The 20,645-nt window shown below is 46.7% G+C and overlaps 1 protein-coding gene across 5 annotated transcripts in view; it reads left to right on the top strand.

Annotated features, from left to right (window-relative positions):
* agap1 (ArfGAP with GTPase domain, ankyrin repeat and PH domain 1) overlaps positions 1 to 17,330 on the top strand; it is a 201,082-nt gene extending 183,752 nt beyond the window's left edge. For all 5 annotated transcript variants that reach the window (XM_078291017.1, XM_078291016.1, XM_078291015.1 and 2 more), the window contains 2 exons: positions 16,462 to 16,717; positions 17,118 to 17,330. In XM_078291017.1, coding sequence (XP_078147143.1) covers positions 16,462 to 16,717; positions 17,118 to 17,327 — 466 coding nt within the window. In that variant the 3' untranslated portion in view covers positions 17,328 to 17,330. The remainder of the gene's footprint in view (positions 1 to 16,461; positions 16,718 to 17,117) is intronic.
* The last annotated feature ends 3,315 nt before the right edge of the window (positions 17,331 to 20,645 follow it).

Here is a 20,645-nt window from a genome sequence, read left to right as displayed (position 1 = left end):
AACTCTGTCTCTTTCTGCCTCCTTGTCTCTTCTCTTGTCTCTCCGTCCTTCCCTCTCTCGCTCTTTCTTTCTTTCTTTCTCTCTCACTCCGTCTCTCTCCCAATCCAGATCACTTTCTCTCTCCCCATCTTCCCCTCTCTCTCCCTCTGTTTCTGTTTCTCTCCCTATCTTCCTCCCCCTTTCCCTCCATGTTTGTTTCTTCCTCTCTCTTCCATCCAAAACACTCCCCTCTCTCTCTCTCTCTCTCTCTCTCTCTCTCTCTCTCACACACACACACTGAGAGGGAGGCGTGGAGGTTTTATGACAGCTTTATGGAGTGCTAGTGAGTGTGTGAAATGATATGTAGAAACTGTGTGTGCTGTCACTGAGGCTGCATTCACTTACATTCAGTTTCCTCTTAAATTACACTTCAGCCTGCGAGACGACAACAGACACCAAAGCATGAGGTTTATATAGATGTGACTGCTAACATGTAATGACTAATACGGCTACACGAATACGGATGAAATGACAATTCTGATTATTTTGCGACATGTTTTAGTCTTCATAATTTAAGGAAACAACATATTTTACTGCAGTTTGAGCGTCTTAAATCAAAATCTTGACTCTTTCCAGCTACATCAGACATTGAGTGAAAAGAAATGTTTCAGTATAGCCAGTAGATTTTTTTCCTTTTCTTGCTTTTTGTGATTGACAGGTGATCTCTGGGAAGTGCAGTGCAGAAACACACAGCAATGAGCGCTTAGTAACAAAGATGGAGACTAAATAAAACAAATAAGAATCTCGAGGATTACCACTTTTTATTTAAAAATAGTGTGCGACGTCTTTTTCCTTGGATTTTCTGTTGCTGCAGTTTGAGTTTCTCTCTTCTTTGTCTGTTCAGCCATGTTGGCTATCGCTGCTCATGCTAACCACCCAGTTCTTCTTCTTCTGTTTATTCCAAACAAACCCGGAAACGTAAAACGCATCACTTCCTGTGCAGCAGAGGATTGTTCCCAGGAAAGAGCTACCAGACACCGGCTGTTCAGAACAGACAGTGGAGAAGCTTTATGAACTGGATATAGGTTACAGCAGTCAGATAGAGAGAAACAAAACTGACATTTATTTATATAACAATGGTGCGGATTATTAATTTAATCAGGTAGTCTCATTTTCAAGCACAAAATTGACAAAGAAAAAAAATATTACAAGTTCTATGTAGTCTGTTCCATTTATACGGTGCATAGTGCCAGAAATCAGTTTGCCAAGATCAGAATTTATGCTTGGATATTTCAAACTAACCATAATTACTAGTAGCTTCACAAGTACAGCCAGTATTCAACTGCAGATCCAGTTCTACCACTACCACTATTAATCAGCTAAAATCACAATATATACAATCATACACGATTAATTGTGCCGCCCTAATATCTAATACCTTGTTATCTGTATGTTCATGTGTGTGGGAAATGTGTTTACTCCAATTATTCTGTGATTTAATTACCTCTTCATTATGCTTCACGTACATTTTGCATTGTGTATTAAATCACTGTAAATATCCAAAAAGAAAGCTCATATTTGCACCGGCACTCGAAATAAACTACTCTACATTTGTAGCCCCTCGGCGATTAAAGTGATCCAGATTGGAGAGAGCGGCGCTTATTTTGGGGTTTAGATTCCCCCGCGTGAAAGAAGAAGAAGAAGAAGAAGAAGAATAGGGCGGGATGAGAGGTTGTGGAGGTATGGGGAAAGGCCAGCGCTTTGTCCAGGCGGTGGAGGGGAGGGAAGGAGAGGGAGAGAGAGGGAGGGAGGCTGATGGATGGAAAAATGCCCTCCCCTCGTGGTCTCTCAAGTGAGTAATAGAGGCCGAAATTTCATTTTGCAAGTGGCTGATTTAATGATCCAAAGGGTAATTAATGGCCTGATTATCTTAATGTTAAATATGGCCAGCAGCAATTACGCTGACCTCCTGTCTGTCAAGGTCTGGCCCCCCACTCTCGCCTCCCAATTAGGTCCTGTTTGGAGGTTGGGGGGTAGGGGGGGAGAGGGGGAGGAGAAGGAGGGGGAGAAAAGAGGAGTGGAGGGAGGGATGGGAGAAAGGAGGAGGACAGGGGAGAATAGAGGGAGAGAGGAAGGTGGAATGGCAAGAAATGTGGGAGGGAGAGGAGTGGAGAAAGAGGGAGGGAGTGGGAGGGATGGAGAGAGCAAGAAGGCGAAGGGAGGGATAGCGAGAGGGGAAAGGATGGAGGGAAGGAAAGAGGAGGAGGAATGGAGAGAGGAAAAGAAGAAGGGAGGAATGGATAGGAAAAGGGAGGGAAGGGATAGCAAGAGGGAGGAGGAGCAGACGGAAGGGGGGGATGTAGGGAGGGGAAAAAAGGAAGGAAGGGTTAGAGGGAAGGAAAAAGGAGGGGGAATGGAAAGAGGAAAGGAGGGAAGGAAAAGGAGGAGGAAGGGAGGAATGGAGAAAGGAAAAGAGGAAGGGAGGGATGGATAGGAGAAAAAGTGAGGAAAGGGATTGCGAGAGGGAGGAGGAGCAGACGGAAGGGAGGGATAGAGAGCAAGGAAAAGGAGGAGGAAGAGAGATGAGAAAAAGGGAGAGACGAGGTAGGGGAGGAGGGAGAGGGAGGGAGGCGCATTAGTATGGCCGTCAGTATTAAACACCTCCATTTTTCCTCCTCCTCCCTCTCTCCTCCTCCCCTCCCTCTCTCCTCCCCTCCCTCTCTCCTCCCCCCTCCTTCCCTCCCTCTCTCCTCCCCTCCCTCCCTCCCTCCCCCCGCCCCTCCCCTCTCGCGGACCGGAGGGAGGAATTATGTTGGGAGCGATCTCACCTAGCCTCGCCGGCTCCGCCCCCGTCCCATGAGATATGTGACAGGGCCGAGCTCCGCCGTCTCCAACTGTTGTCATCATCTCTTTATCTTCCCCTTCTTCTCTCTCTCTCTCTCTCTCTCTCTTTTCAACCGCCCGTTCATCCTTCGCTCTGTGCGTCTGCCCGTAGCTACGGCTGGTCCAGGTCTTATTAACATCAGCGGTGAGGAGCGGCTTGCTGAACACTTGAGCAGAAACTGTCGCTGCTAATCGTTTTAGGGCTTGAGCTCATTGCTGCAAATACAGCGTCTTGCCACGTTCGTTCCCCCTGTGATGCTTCAGTATGAAACAAGATACTTCCTGACGTGCGTCCCTTGCAGTAGTGACGACGGGGGACGGCGAGGGCCGGTGTAGTGTGGATGAACACCAAGCGAGCCAGCTCCGCTCCGCCAGAGGGAAATCCTGTTAGAAGTCGTTTTTTCTCTCCGGAACAAACCACAAAAAGACTCCTCCGTCCTCTAAACGTTCCCATTAACCTCTGGCTGCCCGCGGTCAGCCGTCATCACCTCAGCTGGCGCGGTCGGCCGGTGCCCGCGCCCCAGCTGATGCCACCGCTGAGGGGCCTGCTAAGTATGGGCGCGCCGCCCGTCGCCCCCCCCCCGCCGGCTCGGCCGCGCCGCCGCAGCACCCTCGGTCCTCCGTTCTCGGCGCCGCGGCTCATTGTTTTAATTATCTGTCGAGCGGTGCGTCAACACCAGCACCCAAGGCCCGCTCAGGCACTGTTTGACGCGGCGTGTTAGCGGGCCTGAGCGGACAGGAAGTGACAGCGCTGCTAATCCGGCCTCCTGGCCACCGGACTGGAGAGGTGGTTGGCGGCCATCGCTTCTGTCCCTTGGGCCTCCTCTGTCCTCGTAACCCCGCCCCTCCTTCCCGCCGAGCACCGACCTTTGGCAGCCTGTCGTACAGGGTCAGCATCTTTGCCTGTTTGCATATACAGACTCCTCTGTGAAGCTCGCCTTTGTTCATTGTGTTGCTGTGATATTCTCTGCTGGGATGGAGATTATGGACTGGAAAGCTATCCGGGTCTTCCAATCCCGAGTTTGGTCAAGATAGATACGGAGAACATATGGACACGGAAAACCTGAAAAAGTCAGGGAATTTGACCGTAGTATTTTCCAGACATGGGAAAGTTCAGGGAAATTATATATAGTAGCATATTCTATAATGTTGCTGGGAATTTATATTTAAGCTTTATTTTCCACTTTATTTTATGTAAAATTAGGCTACTGGTAGATCTAGGTACCTTTCAAAGAATAACAACCCACATGACAAATTTCCCGACTGCATTGTTGCCTGGTTATAGTTGTAGCTAGCCAAACAAATATTAAAACCAGATAGTTTCCAAAAAAATGTAACATTTGAATTTAGATGCTGACAATATGAATTAATAAATTGTGCAATATTGTCATCGAATAGCCAAGGAAGATTATTGCCAAACATCTGCAGAAACCCTGTAGATAGAGGTAGATAGATGCTGGCTTTAGCAGGAATGTTCATGTTGGGGTGAGAGTGCAGCTTGAACAATAGGAGGAGGTAGAGATATGTCGCCACACCTTAATTAGACAGCAGAAAAATGAGCAGGAACCGGGGGGGGGTAAAAGACGAGCGTGCGGGGCGACGTACCGCGGCACCCGCCGCCCCGCCGCGCACTTAACAGCGGGGCCCTCATGACGAATGCCCGGCCAGTAATAATTCAGCAGCAGGTCTGTCGGCGCTGGGAGCCAGGAGAGGGAAAGAATAAGGGCCCTTTATGGGAACAGATTAGTCTTGTTCCCCCCTAAGAAAAGGCCAGCGCTAACAGATTTAAAATTAGACCAGGGGCTTTTAATCTGGGCCGGGGTGCAGGTGCGGCGGTCGCCCCGACGTGGCGGTGGGATTGGGCTCAAGGGACCAGATGGGGGGGCCGGGGGAAGGGGGCGGGCAGGGGGGCCCACATCACAAGATAATTGCCCCCCAGAGTCAGAGGGAATGGAGGGGGAAGGAGGGGGCAGCCTTGCCTCGTACCCCATAAAACCCAAGCTCGTATCAGTCAGATCTCACCCCCCCCCACCCCCCGATTCTGTGATCATAACACAGATTGGACTGGTCTAATTTCTGACGGACACATGCCACATCACAGGAGTCGCCTGAAATGCCTAAAATGGGCTCCAGCTCTTCCACAGGAGATCATGGAGTTAATGTCATTAGTAATAGATAGTGGTATAGGAGTATTTAAAGTAATACTCAGCTATATTAATTACAGCGAGTCAGTGATGTATTCTCATGACGAACCGCACATGGTTATCTTTAGCCTACCTAATGTACAGGCTCAAGTGTGTGTGTGTGTGTGTGTGCCCGTGTGTGTGTGTCTTTTGTGTTTATATAGGTAGATGTGTGTGTGTATGCTGGTGAGTTCCTATTTGTACATTGGGTGCATGTGTTTTGTATGTTGTGTGTAAGTATCTGACTGCATACAAAGCTCAAGACACACTCATAAATGTGTGTGTGTGTTTAAGTGTGCATGCGTGTGCGTGTGCATGTATTGAGTGTGCTCCTGTTTGTATATGTGTCTTACATGCATGTCTGTGCATGTGTGTGTTTGTTTGTGTGAATCCACATATATTCACATAAGTGTATCTGCGTTTGTACATGTATCTGTAGGTGCTTGTGTCCTTGTCCATGTGTGTATCCATGTGTCTGCTCGTGTGTGTGTGTGTGTGTGTGTGTGTGTGTGTGTGTGTGTGTGTGTGTGTGTGTGTGTGTGTGTGTGTGTTGCCCCCTGTGATCCAGTGTGTGCAGATTGAGGCGAGCTGAGCGCTGAGGTCCGTTTCATCTGCGTTGGTTAACTAGCTGATCCTGCCTGCCATCATCTCTCTGCCATTATCTACAGCCCCTGCTGATAGGAGCCGGCCCCACGGCCTGCATGTTAAACAGCGCGCGCACACACACACACACACACTACACACACACACACACACACACACACACACACAGAAAGAGGGAGAGCCTCCTGACAGGCAGGGCCAGCGCAAACGTTGAAAAATAATTGGCCCCTACATTCTAATTCATCTGTAAAAGGGAGGCCTTGATTAAATTAGTCCTAATAGACATTATTTTGTACATGACTGCCTCGCCGCTGCCTGTAACCGCGTCCCCCAACTCGCCTAACAAGCCCTCCAATTTACTATTGACATTAAGCCGGCTGACACGAGCCAATCACCGGGCCATTCATCGTTTGTCATCACGGCGAGGTTATGCTAATGCGGGCTAAAAGCACAAACTAAATGCACATTCTTTATGCCTGAGTCATCAGATTAACCCCCCATCCTCTCCTCCTCCCCTCCCCTATTTTAATAATGAAGAAATAAATAATGCTCTCTACATGCGTGACTCCGTCCGTCCTCCCGTCCGCCGGCTTCGCTCCTCTCCGCCCGCCGCGAGCCAGCGGGGGCCGGCTCCTGGAGCAGAAATGAATCCGTACGCCGACGGTAAGAGCCCCCCCCCCCCCCCCCCCCGCCCCTCGGCTAATTGGCTCAGTCGGCAAATTGCTCATACAATAAAAAAGGAGAAAGGGGGTGGAAAAACTCCACGAGAGTTCTCCTCGTGTTTGTCGGTAATGTGTTCGGATTGAATGGGTTCACTGCTGGCTGCGGCCGGCTGGTAAACATTTGAAACCGTCCGCCGCAGAGAGCCGTCACTCGAGTGAAGTCGTCCTCTTTTATTTTCAATCCTCCCGGTTCAGCCGGCGTGTTTACAGCTTTGAGACGAGTTTGTCTCGTCCTCGACGGGCTGTTTGACCGCTTCATCATTATCGCTGCCAACATTTACTCCCCTCGCCCGGCCAGCGGAGGATGAGCGTATTTGATGCCGCAGAAATAAAAGAATTTGTTACCCTGGAAAAGAGTGAAATGTACCATCAAACGAAGGGGCTGAAGTTTGTTTAAAAGCCAATTCAATAAATGTGAGAGTGCAATTCCTACAAGAGCAAAGAAAATTAGGCCAATGTTTTATATAGCTCCCAGGAATAATGGTTGAAAACAATGATTTTTAAGTCATTTATAAAATTATGCATCAGCTTTTCACAAAAGCAATCACTTGCAGATGTGTTATCTAACCCAGACTTCCCCAAACTGGGGGTCGGGACCTAAAGTGGGGTCCCCTCATATGAAAACAGGGTCCCTTTGCACTGTAGTACAATAAAAGCTCAGTTTAGTGTGTTTTAAACGTTGGGGTAATATCTGTCTTCCAGGTTATGAACTCCTGGTCCAACACACTACGTTATATAGAAACAGTGTAATCCCACAGTCAAATCAAGTCCAATTTATTTACAAACTGCTTTTAATATGATATGTATAAAGCAACAAAGGACATGAATACAGAATTTTAAAAAGCCAGAAGGACGAGCAGATATCCTGAAGTTCCTCCAGAGTTTAATCCACCTCCGTCTCCAATAAATGACTATCAGACGACACGACATGCATGGTTAGAGGTGTAGCGGACTGAGAAGACTGCTCTCTCTCTCTCTCTCTTTCTTCTACTCTTGCTCTTCTCCTTACTCTGTCTCTCCCCTCTCCCTCTTTCTCTCTCTCTATACTTTTTGCTTTCTCTTTTTTGTCTTTCTTTATCTTTTACTCTTTCTCTCTCTCCTATCTTTGTCTTCTGGCCTGTCCACTCATCTGCATCCCTGTCTGACCCTTCTCTCTTTCTCTTTCCTCCTTTTATTCCTTCATCTTCTACCTCTTTTTCATTTTTTCTCTCTTTAACTGCCAATCTAGCCTCTCTCCGTCTTTCTCCTACTCTCTCACCTTCTCCCCCCTTTCTTCTTTTCCTCTCCCTCTCCCACCGGAGCGTTGGTCAGGAGAAACCCCATTACTGCCCCCCCCCCTCTCTCTCTCTTACTCAGGCAGGTCCACTCATCTGCATCCAGCTAATCTAGTAGGAAATGTCAATGGCTTCCCCAGCCACGAGCCCTGAGCCGTCGGGGTCACTGCCGTTGTCACCTCTTTCTGATAGGTGACAGGAGGGAGGGGTGGGGGGGTTGAGGGGTGTGTGTGTGTGTGTATATGCTGCATTTACATTGTGGCGGTTTGTGGTAGTCAGCAAGCCGGATGTTCATCATTTCCAATAGGAGAACGATGGTAAACTCTGCCAAAGTGCCGCCTGCCGTGCTCACAGATGCAACATGGCGTCAGAAGCTGAATTTTCCCGAACGTTTGCTTTCTACAGCGGCGCTGAATTCAACCCACATGGTGGATGCAGCCGCCTGCTCTTCTCGTCTCATCTTCCAGTCAATTACTCTTTACTTACTTTCATTTACAAAGTAATTATCTAGTTCCATGACACGATGAGAGGAAGGAAAAGGTTGAAGGTGGTTTCAGGTTTAAGTAACGCAGTAACGGAGCGTTGCTGGGATTAGCAGCTATAATGTAGTAAATTTGAAATTGTAATCCCTTACACTACTCGTTATTACATTACTGGAACGTTACCGCCCAACACTGGTCGTGAATAAGCAAGAGCTTTCTTCTTCTGACAAATTACAAATTCTGTCCAGTCCCTCTGCGCATTCATGGAGACATGTAGAGCGAATGAATTCTACTGTATTATAACATTCAAAAAATAATTCCCATTAGGTGAATCCAGGTGAACTGATCTCTCCCTGGTCTCACTCTTAAATCCACCTCAGTCATGAAGGGCAGAAGACAAACTAAAAAAGGACAATTGCGCGAAAATGAGGATGCAACTGAATAAAAAAAGGTGTTCCTTATTATTTGTCCCTCCCTCAATTCCTTCCCCCCTTTTTCTTTATCTCTCCGTTTACTCCGGTTCCACTTCCACCTCTCTCTCTCTCTCCCCCCTCCCCCTTTCCTCTCCCTCTCTCTATCTGCATGGCAGCGCTGAAGCGTTGCGTTTCAGCCGAGGGATCGGCTTCCCATCAGTTTGGCCCATTGCCCCTCTACCTCCCTCCCTCTCTCTCTCTCTTTCTCTCTCTCTCTTTCTCTCTCTCGCTCTCTCTTCGTCATTTGCATCATTTCTCTCTCCCTCTTTTTGTGTCTCTGTCCCTCTCTCCCAGTTAAACTCACCATCTCTCTCTCTTTTTCTCCCAGTCTAGTCCAATCTCATATCTGACTACAGTCCAAGCCACCCCCCCTCCACACACACACACACACGCACACACACACACACACACACACACACAGACCTACTCACCCACCCTCCACCCCCGTTTAATTATCTGTGCCTATCCAAGGGCAGCTAACGACCAGCTAGGAAAGGCTAATTGATTTCAGCCTCTTGTCCTCTTCTTTCTTTCTTTTCCTTTTTCTTTCTTTCTCCCTTTTTTCTCTTAAAGATGAAAAACGGAGCACGGGGGGTTCTAGGTGAAGTGCAAAACAGAATTAGCGGGACATTATGCGCCTTACCTTGTTAAGAAAACGTCTCTCTGACCGCCTGGTGATTCATTTTCAACGTACATTACGTCAGACATTTAGCTGCTGCTCTTATCCACGCTCTATCTATCAGTCTATTAATCTATTAATTAGAGGGCTAATTAGGCCAAGAGAGAAGGCCAGGCAGAGCCACTGACACCATGTCACTCTTAACCCCGTTCCTACCCCTCATTACCCCCCCTCCTACCCCCCACCCCCGCCTCCCTCCAGACTGTAATTAATGATAGGCTTAACAGCAGCATGTTAGCCCATACATCTTAGATCATGGCTCTTGGCTGAGCTCTACAGTAATGGATCTGAGTAGAGTTTGGATGTAAATACAATTTTTTATATGTTCCGTCTAAATGTATTCAGCTATTTCTCTTTCTGTCTTTCTGTATCTACTGTATCTATACATATATCTATGTAGCTGTTGTTTTAAGGTCATTACCGGCAGTTACCATTCTATTTTAGAGTTGAATCAAGTCTTTTTCTTTGCAGAAATGCAGATTTTCATACTGGGTGAAAAGGTGGCTCAGGCAGAATCTGACATATTTTTTTGATTTTCTGAAGTATTCTTACATGAAAATGTGTAGAAAATCTGTGAATTCGTTGAGGCATTCCTCCTTTTTTGCTTTTTTCCGCCATTTACTAATAGTGAAATATCATAAAGTATTATAGTAGTAAAGTATTAGTATTAAAATATTATTTTCAAATGTGTTTTAGCGATCTTCAGGTCCTGTTTGGTATTCTAGTAGTAGAATAGTGGTAATTATGATAATTAGCCTGGTGTGATTATCGGGGTGTGTGTGCTCGCTTTCAGCCCTCTGTCCGTGCTCTGTTTTGGGGTCGTGGACAGATGACCCCACACAAACACACACACACACACACACACACACACACACACACACCTCCTCCCCACAGAGGGGAGCAGCTGGTGGGACGTCCAGTGAAGGGCGGTCGGGCCAAACACCCTCTGGCTTTGGACAGACAGGAAACCCTGGCTGTATGTAAACACAGCCGGACAAAGCGCCCGCTCAGGGGGAACATTGACACCACACACACTCACACACACACTCACACACACACACACACAATGCAGGGTCGCCCAGGCTCAAACAACAGGCAGGAAATCACAGCCCCTCTCCTCTCTTGTCTCCCCGAACCAAAGAAAACGACAGTGGGCCCGGTGTGCGTCCCTGAGTGACCCCGAACAAAATCACATTCCGCCCCACCGTTTCCAACGGCGACCGGGCGCTGACACCGCTCGCCGCCGGCGCCGCATCGCTCCGGCTGATGAAGCTGTCAATCAACAAGTCGTCTCATCAAACTCACTGTTTGGTGTTCAGATTACATCTTCCACTGCGTTCATCAGCAGAGGCACAAAGTTCATCAGACTCATTTATTTGACATATTTAGCTAAGCGACGGTATTTGTAATAATCTGCTTTCCTCTGCAGATCTGGAAAGTCTGGAAAATTTATTTGATAATTTCTGTGTTACAAAAAAATTGCACAAAAAAAAAGGGAATTGCAAAAAACGTATTGCTGTTCAATGCCGATCCTCTTACACTCACATTTTATGTAGTAGTAGACCAAGTGTTATCTCCCAAATTGATATCTCTTGTATATCAAGTAATATGGTTTTCAGTTATATTGTCCCGCCGCTATCAGCGCATATCATGTTGAAAACTATATTGAAAATCATCAAATCCAGTTAAAAAATCAAGATCGGGCAAGGATGAAATTTTGAAATGGAACCTGAAAACCCCAGTGATCACCCTCCGTTATATCATCTAACATCCAAGTTTTCTACATATGTGCTCACCCAAATAGCATGGGGATAGCTGCATCAGATGATGTTTTTTTTTTTTTTGAGACACTAGAAGCAGTAGAAGCAGTAGAGAGGTTGTAAAAGCAGTAGAGGCAGGAGAAAAAGAAGCGGTAGAGACGATAAGAGGCAGTAATGGCGGTGAGGGCATTTCATGTCCAAGGCTCATTGCGTTGGGAAATGTCTTTGCCCTGGCTGGTATAATCTGTAGTATTTAATTTAACTAGCTGCCACACACACACACACACACACACACACACACACACACACACACGCATGTAAACAAACTGACATACACACAAATAAGCACATATTCAAAAGTACACACTAACCCCCTTTCCCCCTCTGGGTTCCTGTTGACATATTTGCTGTAGGTGTGTGTGTGCGAGTGTGTGTGCGTGTGCGGTGTGTGTTTCCCTGTCACAAGCCATCACACCAGGACCTGTGCTTAATTATCTACCCAGCATGCCTTGGTGCTGGGGCATAAAGCTCTCTCTAATGGGATGTGAAAAGGGAGACAAACACAGTGGAACAACCACACACACACACACACACACACACGCACAAATAAACGCACCAAATGTGAGTACATGCATTCAGTAGACACATGTTAACACGTACTGTCATGCACACACACACACACACACACACAGAGGCAAACACACACTCTCCGTGTGGCTAATTAGTGCAATTACCCTCTCTGCTTTCCAAAGCTCTGTGTTTTCAGGAGTCGTTAGCTAGCGGTGTGTGTCGACGGCAGGCTGTTTACCACAACACCAACACGCCACCGCCGCTCGGTCACATGTAAATAAAAATAATGGACGCTCATCACGGCTAGAGACGTTTTCTACAGTCTTGACGACAACTTCGGGTCTCAGTTTACTTCAAATGTGACACATTATAAGCAGATTATACGCTCGTTAGAGGCGTAAATAAACTTTCCTCGCAAGCCCTTACTGTGTTTATTATATCATCCTCTGATTATAATACTTAACCTGCACTCACATTGTGTTTATAATGTGCTCATGATGCCTCAGGCTGTGATCACATAAGATGCTTTTTTTGAACGCGCCTGCAGCTTTTTTTTCCCGGTTATTTTCGGTGGTTTGGCTGCAGCAGGCGAGCGGCTCCTCGGAGCTGCGTGCCCGGTGTTTCGGGGCGGCGCCCTCGGCTCCGAGCCGAACGCGACGCCGCTTTATCCTCGCCGCACTTTACATCAATGTGAAAAAAGCCCTTGAAACAGGCACTATGGAGGCAGACAAGATGATAGAGGAATAAATAATAAAGGAAAGGATCGGCTCCTCATCCTTTTCTTTAACAGCAAGCAGAGCAATCGCCAACTTTCTATTTTCAGTGTTATCCCCTCTGTTACTTCAGGTTAGCTAGTTAATTGTCACAAAACTTTGTAACCGTCGCTTGTTGAAAACGATTAGTTTAGTTTGTTTTCCAGCACGATTACACCTGAAATGTTGTTTTTTCAATTATGTCTGTCTCTCAGAAACAAGGAAATGTGTGAAATGAAACTTAAAGAATTTGATGGCAGTACATAGTGCCAGGCACGTGTTTTTAGAAATGTCCCGGTGATGTACTGACTGTGTTGCATACTGAAAATATACAGTAGCCTGTTTAACGTCCCATCATGCATCAGGTGTAGAGCTGTTGATACCAGTCTCCCTGACTTCGCTGGTACGAATTTTCCCATGGTGCCCTGGTTCTGTTTCCTCCCCTCCCGCCGTGCTCACAACTCTGCTGTGATCGGCCGCTTGTAATAACTAGCGTTGTGTGTGTGTGTGTGTGTGTGTGAGAGAGAGAGAGAGAGAGGCAGAATGTGTCTATTGATTGAAATGTACACATAGGGAGCATTTATGTGTGATGTGTGTGTGTTGTCATGTTCTACTGAATTCAAGTACACAGATTTGTGAGAGAGAGAGAGATGTATTGACTTTCACTGCATACTGAAAAGCAAGCCTACAGTATTTCTACCTATTCATCTCAGTTTGTCAGAGCATTTTAATGTCCCATCATGCACTGTGTGTGTGTGTGTGTGTGTGTGTGTGCGTGTGTGTTGTCATGTGTCTACTAGGTAGATGTCACCTATTTGACAAATTTGTTTATGCTCATATGTATCTGTTGATAGCATATACACATCTGCCACATGTGTAAGTACGTTCTTTTGCACGAGGATGTACACACACACTCTCTCTCTCTCTCACACACACACACACACACACACACACACACACACACTCCAGTCCCAGCCGCAGTCCGGCCCTTAGCAACTCCAGCGGCTGGGGAAGGCATGCGTGCCCTGGGCCCCGGACAGAGCGCTCACATGGCCTCGCATTTCCTCTCTCTCCTCTGGGAGACACTGAGACAGAGGGCCAGAGCCCCGCTGAGCACACACCCCTTCCCCACACACACACACACCCCTCACACACACAGAGACACACCCCCAGGGCTTTGTCCGGGGGCTGTGGGCCGTAGTCCCGTGCCCAGCCTCCCTACTCTCTCCCTGGGCCGGGGCAGGAAGGAAAAGCCCCCGGGACATTCCGTGATGCTAGCCACCCCCACTACACACACACACACACACACACACACACACACAGACACACAGACACCACCCCAGTCTCCAGGAAGAGAGTTAATGAGATTCTGCCAGGTTCCCACACCAGGCCAGTACTCCTCTTTCTCACTTTCTCACTTTTATCTCTCTCTTCTGTCTCATCCTCCTTCCTCGTTCACACCCTTACAGTTTTCTTTACCCTCATAATGAATGTGTTTACATGCGTATTAATGTCCCAGTACTATTCCAGATGCTCAAATATTCTGCCCAAGACTTGGTGCATGTAAACACTAGCTTTGGGACAGAACTGTAACCAGTTTACAATAACCCAAACTCTTTAAGTTCATATCCCTGTTATGAGAAACAAAATGTGATGCTGCAGCGTCCCAGTACTAGCCAGGATACCGAGACATGTGTACGATTTCCCTTTTAAATCTTTAGTCTACGTAAGTTCTGTTTTTATGAAAAAATTCAGAATATTACATTAAAAAAGAAGCAAAGATACTTGTTTTCAACAATGTAGGAAAACAGCACTACACTATTCCCTACCATTTTATTGTTAGTATGACCAGAATGTGACCTGGTCTGCCGCATATCATTTTTAGTGCTTGTTTTATATTGCTTGGAGTGCCAGTTGGGTGGTGTTTGCCGCATAAGGCAATACACTGACACCCATAAAGTTTAGAGAGTCGTAGGAAAGTGTTTGAATGTCAATTGAGTAAATTCTTCTTTGATTGACAACTTACCTGACACTATCTGAATCATCCTGGTGTGGTAAACCCCGCCCATCTGGTACTCCATGTTGGATAAAACAAACAGTAAGTATTATTAAGTAGTCCATATCTATTCTATATACCGATACTTACTGACCGAGGCAGTTGAGCGTCTTCACATCGTCCTCGGCACTAAAATCTTTGCACTGTGACCCTGCCTGTGTTTGGGGGAGTGGGGGCCGCGGATCGAACCAACAGTTTCTAGATTAAGAAGGATGTCGGCGGGGCGTGGATGCCGGGGGGGGGGGGGGTATTGATTGTCAGGTTGAATTCATTGATTGTCTGGTTGAATTCATTGATTGTCTGGTTGAGGTGAACTGGGTTCCTGTTCAGCCGTGCAAAGACCACAAAACAACGGAAGACGAATTTAATCATTTCCAGGTCTTGGAAAATTTTAAACAAAGACATGTAGGCGTTTAGCTGAGGCTCTTATCCAGAGCAACATGGATTTCTGGAGTCAGTTGTCTCGATCGAGGACACCGTCATCTGTCACCCCGGGCGCCAGGTCATGGAAGTCCTGGGAAAATCCTGGAATTTGATGAGCAAAATTGTGCAGGAAACCTGCTGCATCTGGAGTGAATTTTGTGGAGAACATCTTGGGGTTTTCATCAATGCTGTTGATTTGTAACATACAGCAGGAAGTACTGAACAGTGTTCTCTCACACTTTCTTTCTTTCTTTTTTCTTTCTTTCTTTCATTCTTTCTTTAGTTCTTTCATTCATTCTTTAGTTCTTTCTTTCTTTCTTTCTGTCTTTCTTTTTATTTATTTGCCTTTCTTTTTCTTTCTGTCTTTTTCTTTCGTTCTTTTTCTCTTTCGTTCTTTCTCTTTCTCTCTATCTCTTTCTATCTTTTTTGTTCTTTTTCTTTCTTTCTTTTTCTCTCTGGCTTTCTCTCTCCTGCTGTGTGAGTCTATTACTGACCTTTTCTTAGCCACTGACTGACTTACACACACACACACACACACACACACACACACACTCCTATACAAACACACACAGTGGAGTCATTTCATGGTGGAAGCATCAACCTGTGAGAGTCACTGTTGTGTCTCCTTCTCCATTTCCTGGGCCCTCCACCCCCTGGAGGAGGTGTTGTTATTTTGTTAAGGAGGAAGAGGATGAGGAGGAGGGGGGGGGGGGGGGGGGGACAGCTCAATATCCTCAGCCAGCCTCCCTGCCTCTTCCCCTGGGCCGTCCCAGTCCCCCAACACACACACACACCCCTCTCTCTTAGGAGACCCGAGCCTCGACTAATCCCGCCAGCGCTGAATGGCCCGGTGTTTACATGGAAGGGATTAAGGAAGAGATTAGCGCTATCATGGCACTGGATTAGATAGATCAGTAGTAAATGACACTAGATTGGCCAACAATGTGTCCCTGTCCCGTCGCCTTTTGCCCTGTCTATCTGGCTCTGCGCCGAAAGCCTCTGCGTGTCTTACTTTAGCCGTTGATGCGAGCTGGGGATCATGGGATTGTTGTTTGATAGAAGAGATGGGCGGACGGATGAATGGAGAGTAGAGAGACCGGCCTTGAACCGGAGAAACTGAGCTCAAGCTTGTTGTGCGGGCAAGCATCCACCTTTCTCCTCAGGGTCTCTTCGGGTCCTTAAAAAGTCTGAATTTAGCTCAATTTAAGGCTGTAGAAAGCAGTGAAATGACGTAAATCCAATGCTTGTCCACCCTTAGATTAATACAGAACAGGGTTTGTAGTACAGTCTGTATCCTATCTGCTGTACTAAACACAACTGGATTTAATTTCCCTTAATTTCCTGGTGTCCTTTTTCTGATATAGCTCATTTACAATTTCAAAAGTTTTGTTTTGCTGTGTTCAATCAGAAAAAGGCTAGTTTTGCCAGTTGTGTGTCTTTATTTTCATTGTTAAATTGATCTTAAATTCAATTCCAGGTAGCACTGAAAAGGTCTTACAAAGTCTTAAATTTGGTGTCCTTTAGCACTGAATCCTGACCGGCTCCAAAGGGCCACAGTGGGAACCGTACTATGTCAGGTTCAAACTCTTCAGACTGTAACCACTGCTCTTTCTCTCCGTCAGGGAGGAGAGGGAGCGCTGGATCCGGGCGAAGTACGAGCAGCGTCTGTTCGTGGCGTCGCTCTCCAGCACCGACCTCTCCCTGGGCCAGCAGCTCCTGAGGGCCACGGCCGAGGAGGACCTCCGCTCCGTGGTGCTGCTGCTCGCCCACGGGTCCCGGCAGCAGGTCAACGAGACGTGCGGCGAAGGCGACGGGCGCACCGCCCTCCACCTGGCCTGCCGCAAGGGAAACGTGGTCATCACACAGCTCCTCATCTGGGTAAGGGAACAGTGACTTGTGTTTACATGCAGATCAATCTGACCAGCAGCTTTTCAATTGGTTCTTTATTTAGACAGTGAGAAGGAAGCAGAGTAGACAGAGTATAGGAGACAGGGAGAGAAAGTTCGATTCGGTTAGGGAGTTCGTTTCATGGGGACTTTAATGTCCTCCATTAGCCGGAAAATTTAGAGCACATGACATTTTACACTTCACAATACAATACACTACGACTCCAAATAAGCTAACCTCATTTATCAATTATTCTGGTGCCAGTTTTACCTTCAGCTTATGTGGACAGTCTGAAGTCCTTCGTCTGAAAGCTTCAAACATGTTCCTTCTCTGACCTGTCTCTTTTCTTTTCTCTCTCCGTCTCTCTCTCTCTCTCTCTCTCTCTCTCCAGTACGGTGTGGATCTAATGGCGAGGGACGCGCACGGTAACAGCGCCATGGCGTACGCCCGGCAGGCCAGCAGTCAGGAGTGCGTGGACACGCTGGCGCAGTACGGCTGCCCCGACGAACGCTACCCGCTCATGGCCACGCCCAACCTGTCGCGCCGCAACACCAACCGCAACAACAGCTGCAGCAGCGCCGGGAGCGCCGCTCTCATATGACCCCCCGCCCCCCGCCGTCCCAACCCGCCTCGCCATGCAACGCCGCCCCCCTAGCCGGGGCGTCCAGTACTGCGCCGCAAGGCCTCCGGCGAAAACATGTCTATACGCATTAAAAAACTGATAAATAACAGGAAAATCAACGTGAGTCTTTGGAAACTTTAAAAACAAGCCCCATTTGGGAGAATCCTGACCGAGCAAATTTTTGGGAACCACTACTTGTGCACTCCTGTTGTGACCCTAAGCCCCTCCCCCCCCCACAGCTCCCCTAGCCCCACCCCCGACAACCACCACTGCCACTAGTCGCTCACATAGACTCCAGTTGCAAATGTAGGCGATCCTAGTTCAGTGGTGACGCTGCACACATATATACTCAAGCATCCACGTGTCATATCTTGAGAAGATTTCTCTTTGGGAGAGCCCCCCCGACGCTTCTGCCTCACTGTCCGACCCCCCCCCCCCCCCCCAAAGCATGCTGGGAAATGTGGTGCATAATCGCCCAACCTTACGGGTGCAGCCTCCCCGGCCCTGCGGTCTTTCGCCCATCGTTAAGCTCAAACGACACCGTCATCTCATCGAAGTTATTTGGGAAACAATCATGTGATTCCTGTGACAGCCAATCACGGCGCAGTCTCAAGCTCTGCAGACATCGTACCTCATCAGTCATTGACCTCTGACCCCTCACTATACATAACCCATCCACTAACGCAGCAGTACATGGCCAGTTCCCAAACACCGACACCAAACATCAGAAGGACTCGAGTATCGTGAACGGACATCAAGGGACTCGGCCGGCGTCACTTGGATCTTACGGGTCAGCCAATCGCTGACCTGCCGGAAATGAAGCCACACCCTCTTTCCTCAGCTGAGACATATCTTCTTCTTCTCTGACAGTAAACGAGCAAGACGGATTCCGGAGGACAAAGCTAAAGAGAGATATTCAGGAGCGACATTGGGGAAGTCTTCGTAGCAGCATGCCGAACACACACACACACACACACAGTGCTTTTCGAGGGAAACCACGCGAACTGCACATCATCGTCGTCGTCTTCATCATCTCCACCTTCATCATCACTCGAGAACTCACGGATAAAATTCCTCTCTTGTTTTTTGACCCCCTCGATTGCCTTCCCGCTGCATTTAGCGTCAGTGTTTTCACCCCTTTTTCACCTCTCTCTCTCTCTCTTTTTTTTTTTTTATAAATTATGTGAATTCCCCCTCATCCTATACAATTTTTTTTTTTTTTTTTTTAAATGTGAAAAATATCTCGATGTAAAACTGTTTTAAGAGGAAAAAAAAAAAAGTCCAAGATATCAGATCACTTCTTAGAGGTAAAAAAAAAGTGTGATAGATAGCATGACCTAGACACTTTTTTTTCTTTTTGTTTTTCTATTTTAATTTAAACAAGCATCTTTCCTGAATTGTGTATATTGTACTATCTCAATGTGCATTGCTGGACCAATGGTTAAAAATGTCAAGATGGGACAGGGGATTTTTTTTTGGGGGGGGGGGGGGAGTGGGGTGTATAAAGTCACTTAGTAAATGTATAGAAGCTATTGCCAGGCTCAGGGACCGGAGACTGTCAATTACATGTGTGACATACGAGCCCCCGTTATATTTCAACACTATTTACACCAGGGTTGGGGGTCAATTTACTTTCATTTCACTCAGTTCAAAATGTAAATTGAAACAGCAATTCACATATAATAATTGAGCCATTTTTATAGATATTCTCCTTATAGTTTGGATGTAAGAAAATCCAGAATGTACACAAACATTGAGACACAAACCATGTGATTATTAATTCTGAATCCTTTATTTATGCATTGAATATATGAACGTTTATGACAAAAGAGTTCCCTTTTTTTTTGAAGAAGAAGAAGAAGAACTCCACTTCCTGAATTGATTGAACTGAAACTGAATTGACCCCCGATTTACATCCTGGTCAAACGACATGTAAAAACAGAAAAGACAGCGAATCATTTAGCAGCTAAGAAGCAAACATACTGAGTGTAAATCAGCCACACTCAGCAAAAGGGAATTTATCTGCTCCTTTATCAGGTGTTGTTTTTATTCTGTGAGCTGTTCCTGCTTTCCTTTTGTTTTAATCTGCCCAGCCGATCCACTCGGTCTGCTGTCAGCACCGACACATCACACTGATCATGGATTATCAGAGACGGTCCTATGGGAGGGACACAACCGGGACAGGAGACGAACAAAAATGCTTTGTAGAATAGAAAAGAGTCTGATTGGATGGTTGCCGGTGGCTGGTGGAGCAGACAAATTTACCACCAGAACCAAAACTGACCTCATCCCACGGCAGCCATTTTTAACTGTCATCACACTCGAGGTGGGAAATTCTACCCAGAAGATTGACATATATATAAAACTAGCATTACTTCAAATAAGTGAAGACTTCAGATAGACAGTCATCAAATTAGTAGGCTAAATATATGACCTCAAAATGTGATCCTATATCCTTACAGATCCTTAAGATGCATTTGTTTCTAAAATGTTTTTTTCTGGGCGATCTGTGAAATTATAAATGTTCGTCAGAGGACAGAGCTGGGCTGCACTTGCTCTGTAGAGTTTCAAGTTCAAAATGGCCGCAGTGGGAATAATGTGTCAGAATTTGACACTTAACTGTATCAGACTAACAGACAAACTGCATTATACCTCATTCAGTAATCAGACAGCAGGGTGGAGAGGCTGTTTCATATGACGGAAAGTTTTCATATTTTACTCCCCACAGCTGTTTTCCCCTGTTGAAGTGTCCTTGAGCAAGATGCTGAACCTTTACTCGCTCATTCATTATAAACCTCTCTGGATAAAAGCATTAGCCAAATGGTGAAATGTAATATAAAGAGTAGAAACAGTATGCTTGCCATAGCTGCTCAAACAAAAGGCATTCTGCATACTGATGTACAGCTGTTTAGTGTTTTTACTTTACACTGTCTATAACATGAAGGACAGTGTTTCAACCACCACTGGATCTGACCACAATGGTTATTTCCAATATTATATGTACATAAGACATATCTTAGATTGTTCCCTCCCGTCCCGTCTCTGTTTTACAGCCAACGTCTGTCCTGACCAATCAGGCGGTCTCCCCCAAATCTGCTCAGCGAATCAATAAGAAGGGCTTCTCTGGGTCTGGAAACCTCCTTCATGTAAATAATTCTTCTTCTTCTCTCTCTCTCTCTCCCTCTCTCTCTCGACTTGATGAAAGCTCTGTCGATGGTGATGTCATGTAAATTAGAGGACGCCGGAAGCGGTGCGACTGTTTGTTACTCAGAGATTTGCTTATCCCAGGATCTCGGG

Source organism: Centroberyx gerrardi, chromosome 21, assembly GCF_048128805.1.
Source record: "Centroberyx gerrardi isolate f3 chromosome 21, fCenGer3.hap1.cur.20231027, whole genome shotgun sequence".
Taxonomy (NCBI): domain Eukaryota; kingdom Metazoa; phylum Chordata; class Actinopteri; order Beryciformes; family Berycidae; genus Centroberyx; species Centroberyx gerrardi.
Note: the sequence above shows the minus strand (reverse complement) of the source record. Positions and strands in the feature narration are given on the sequence as shown.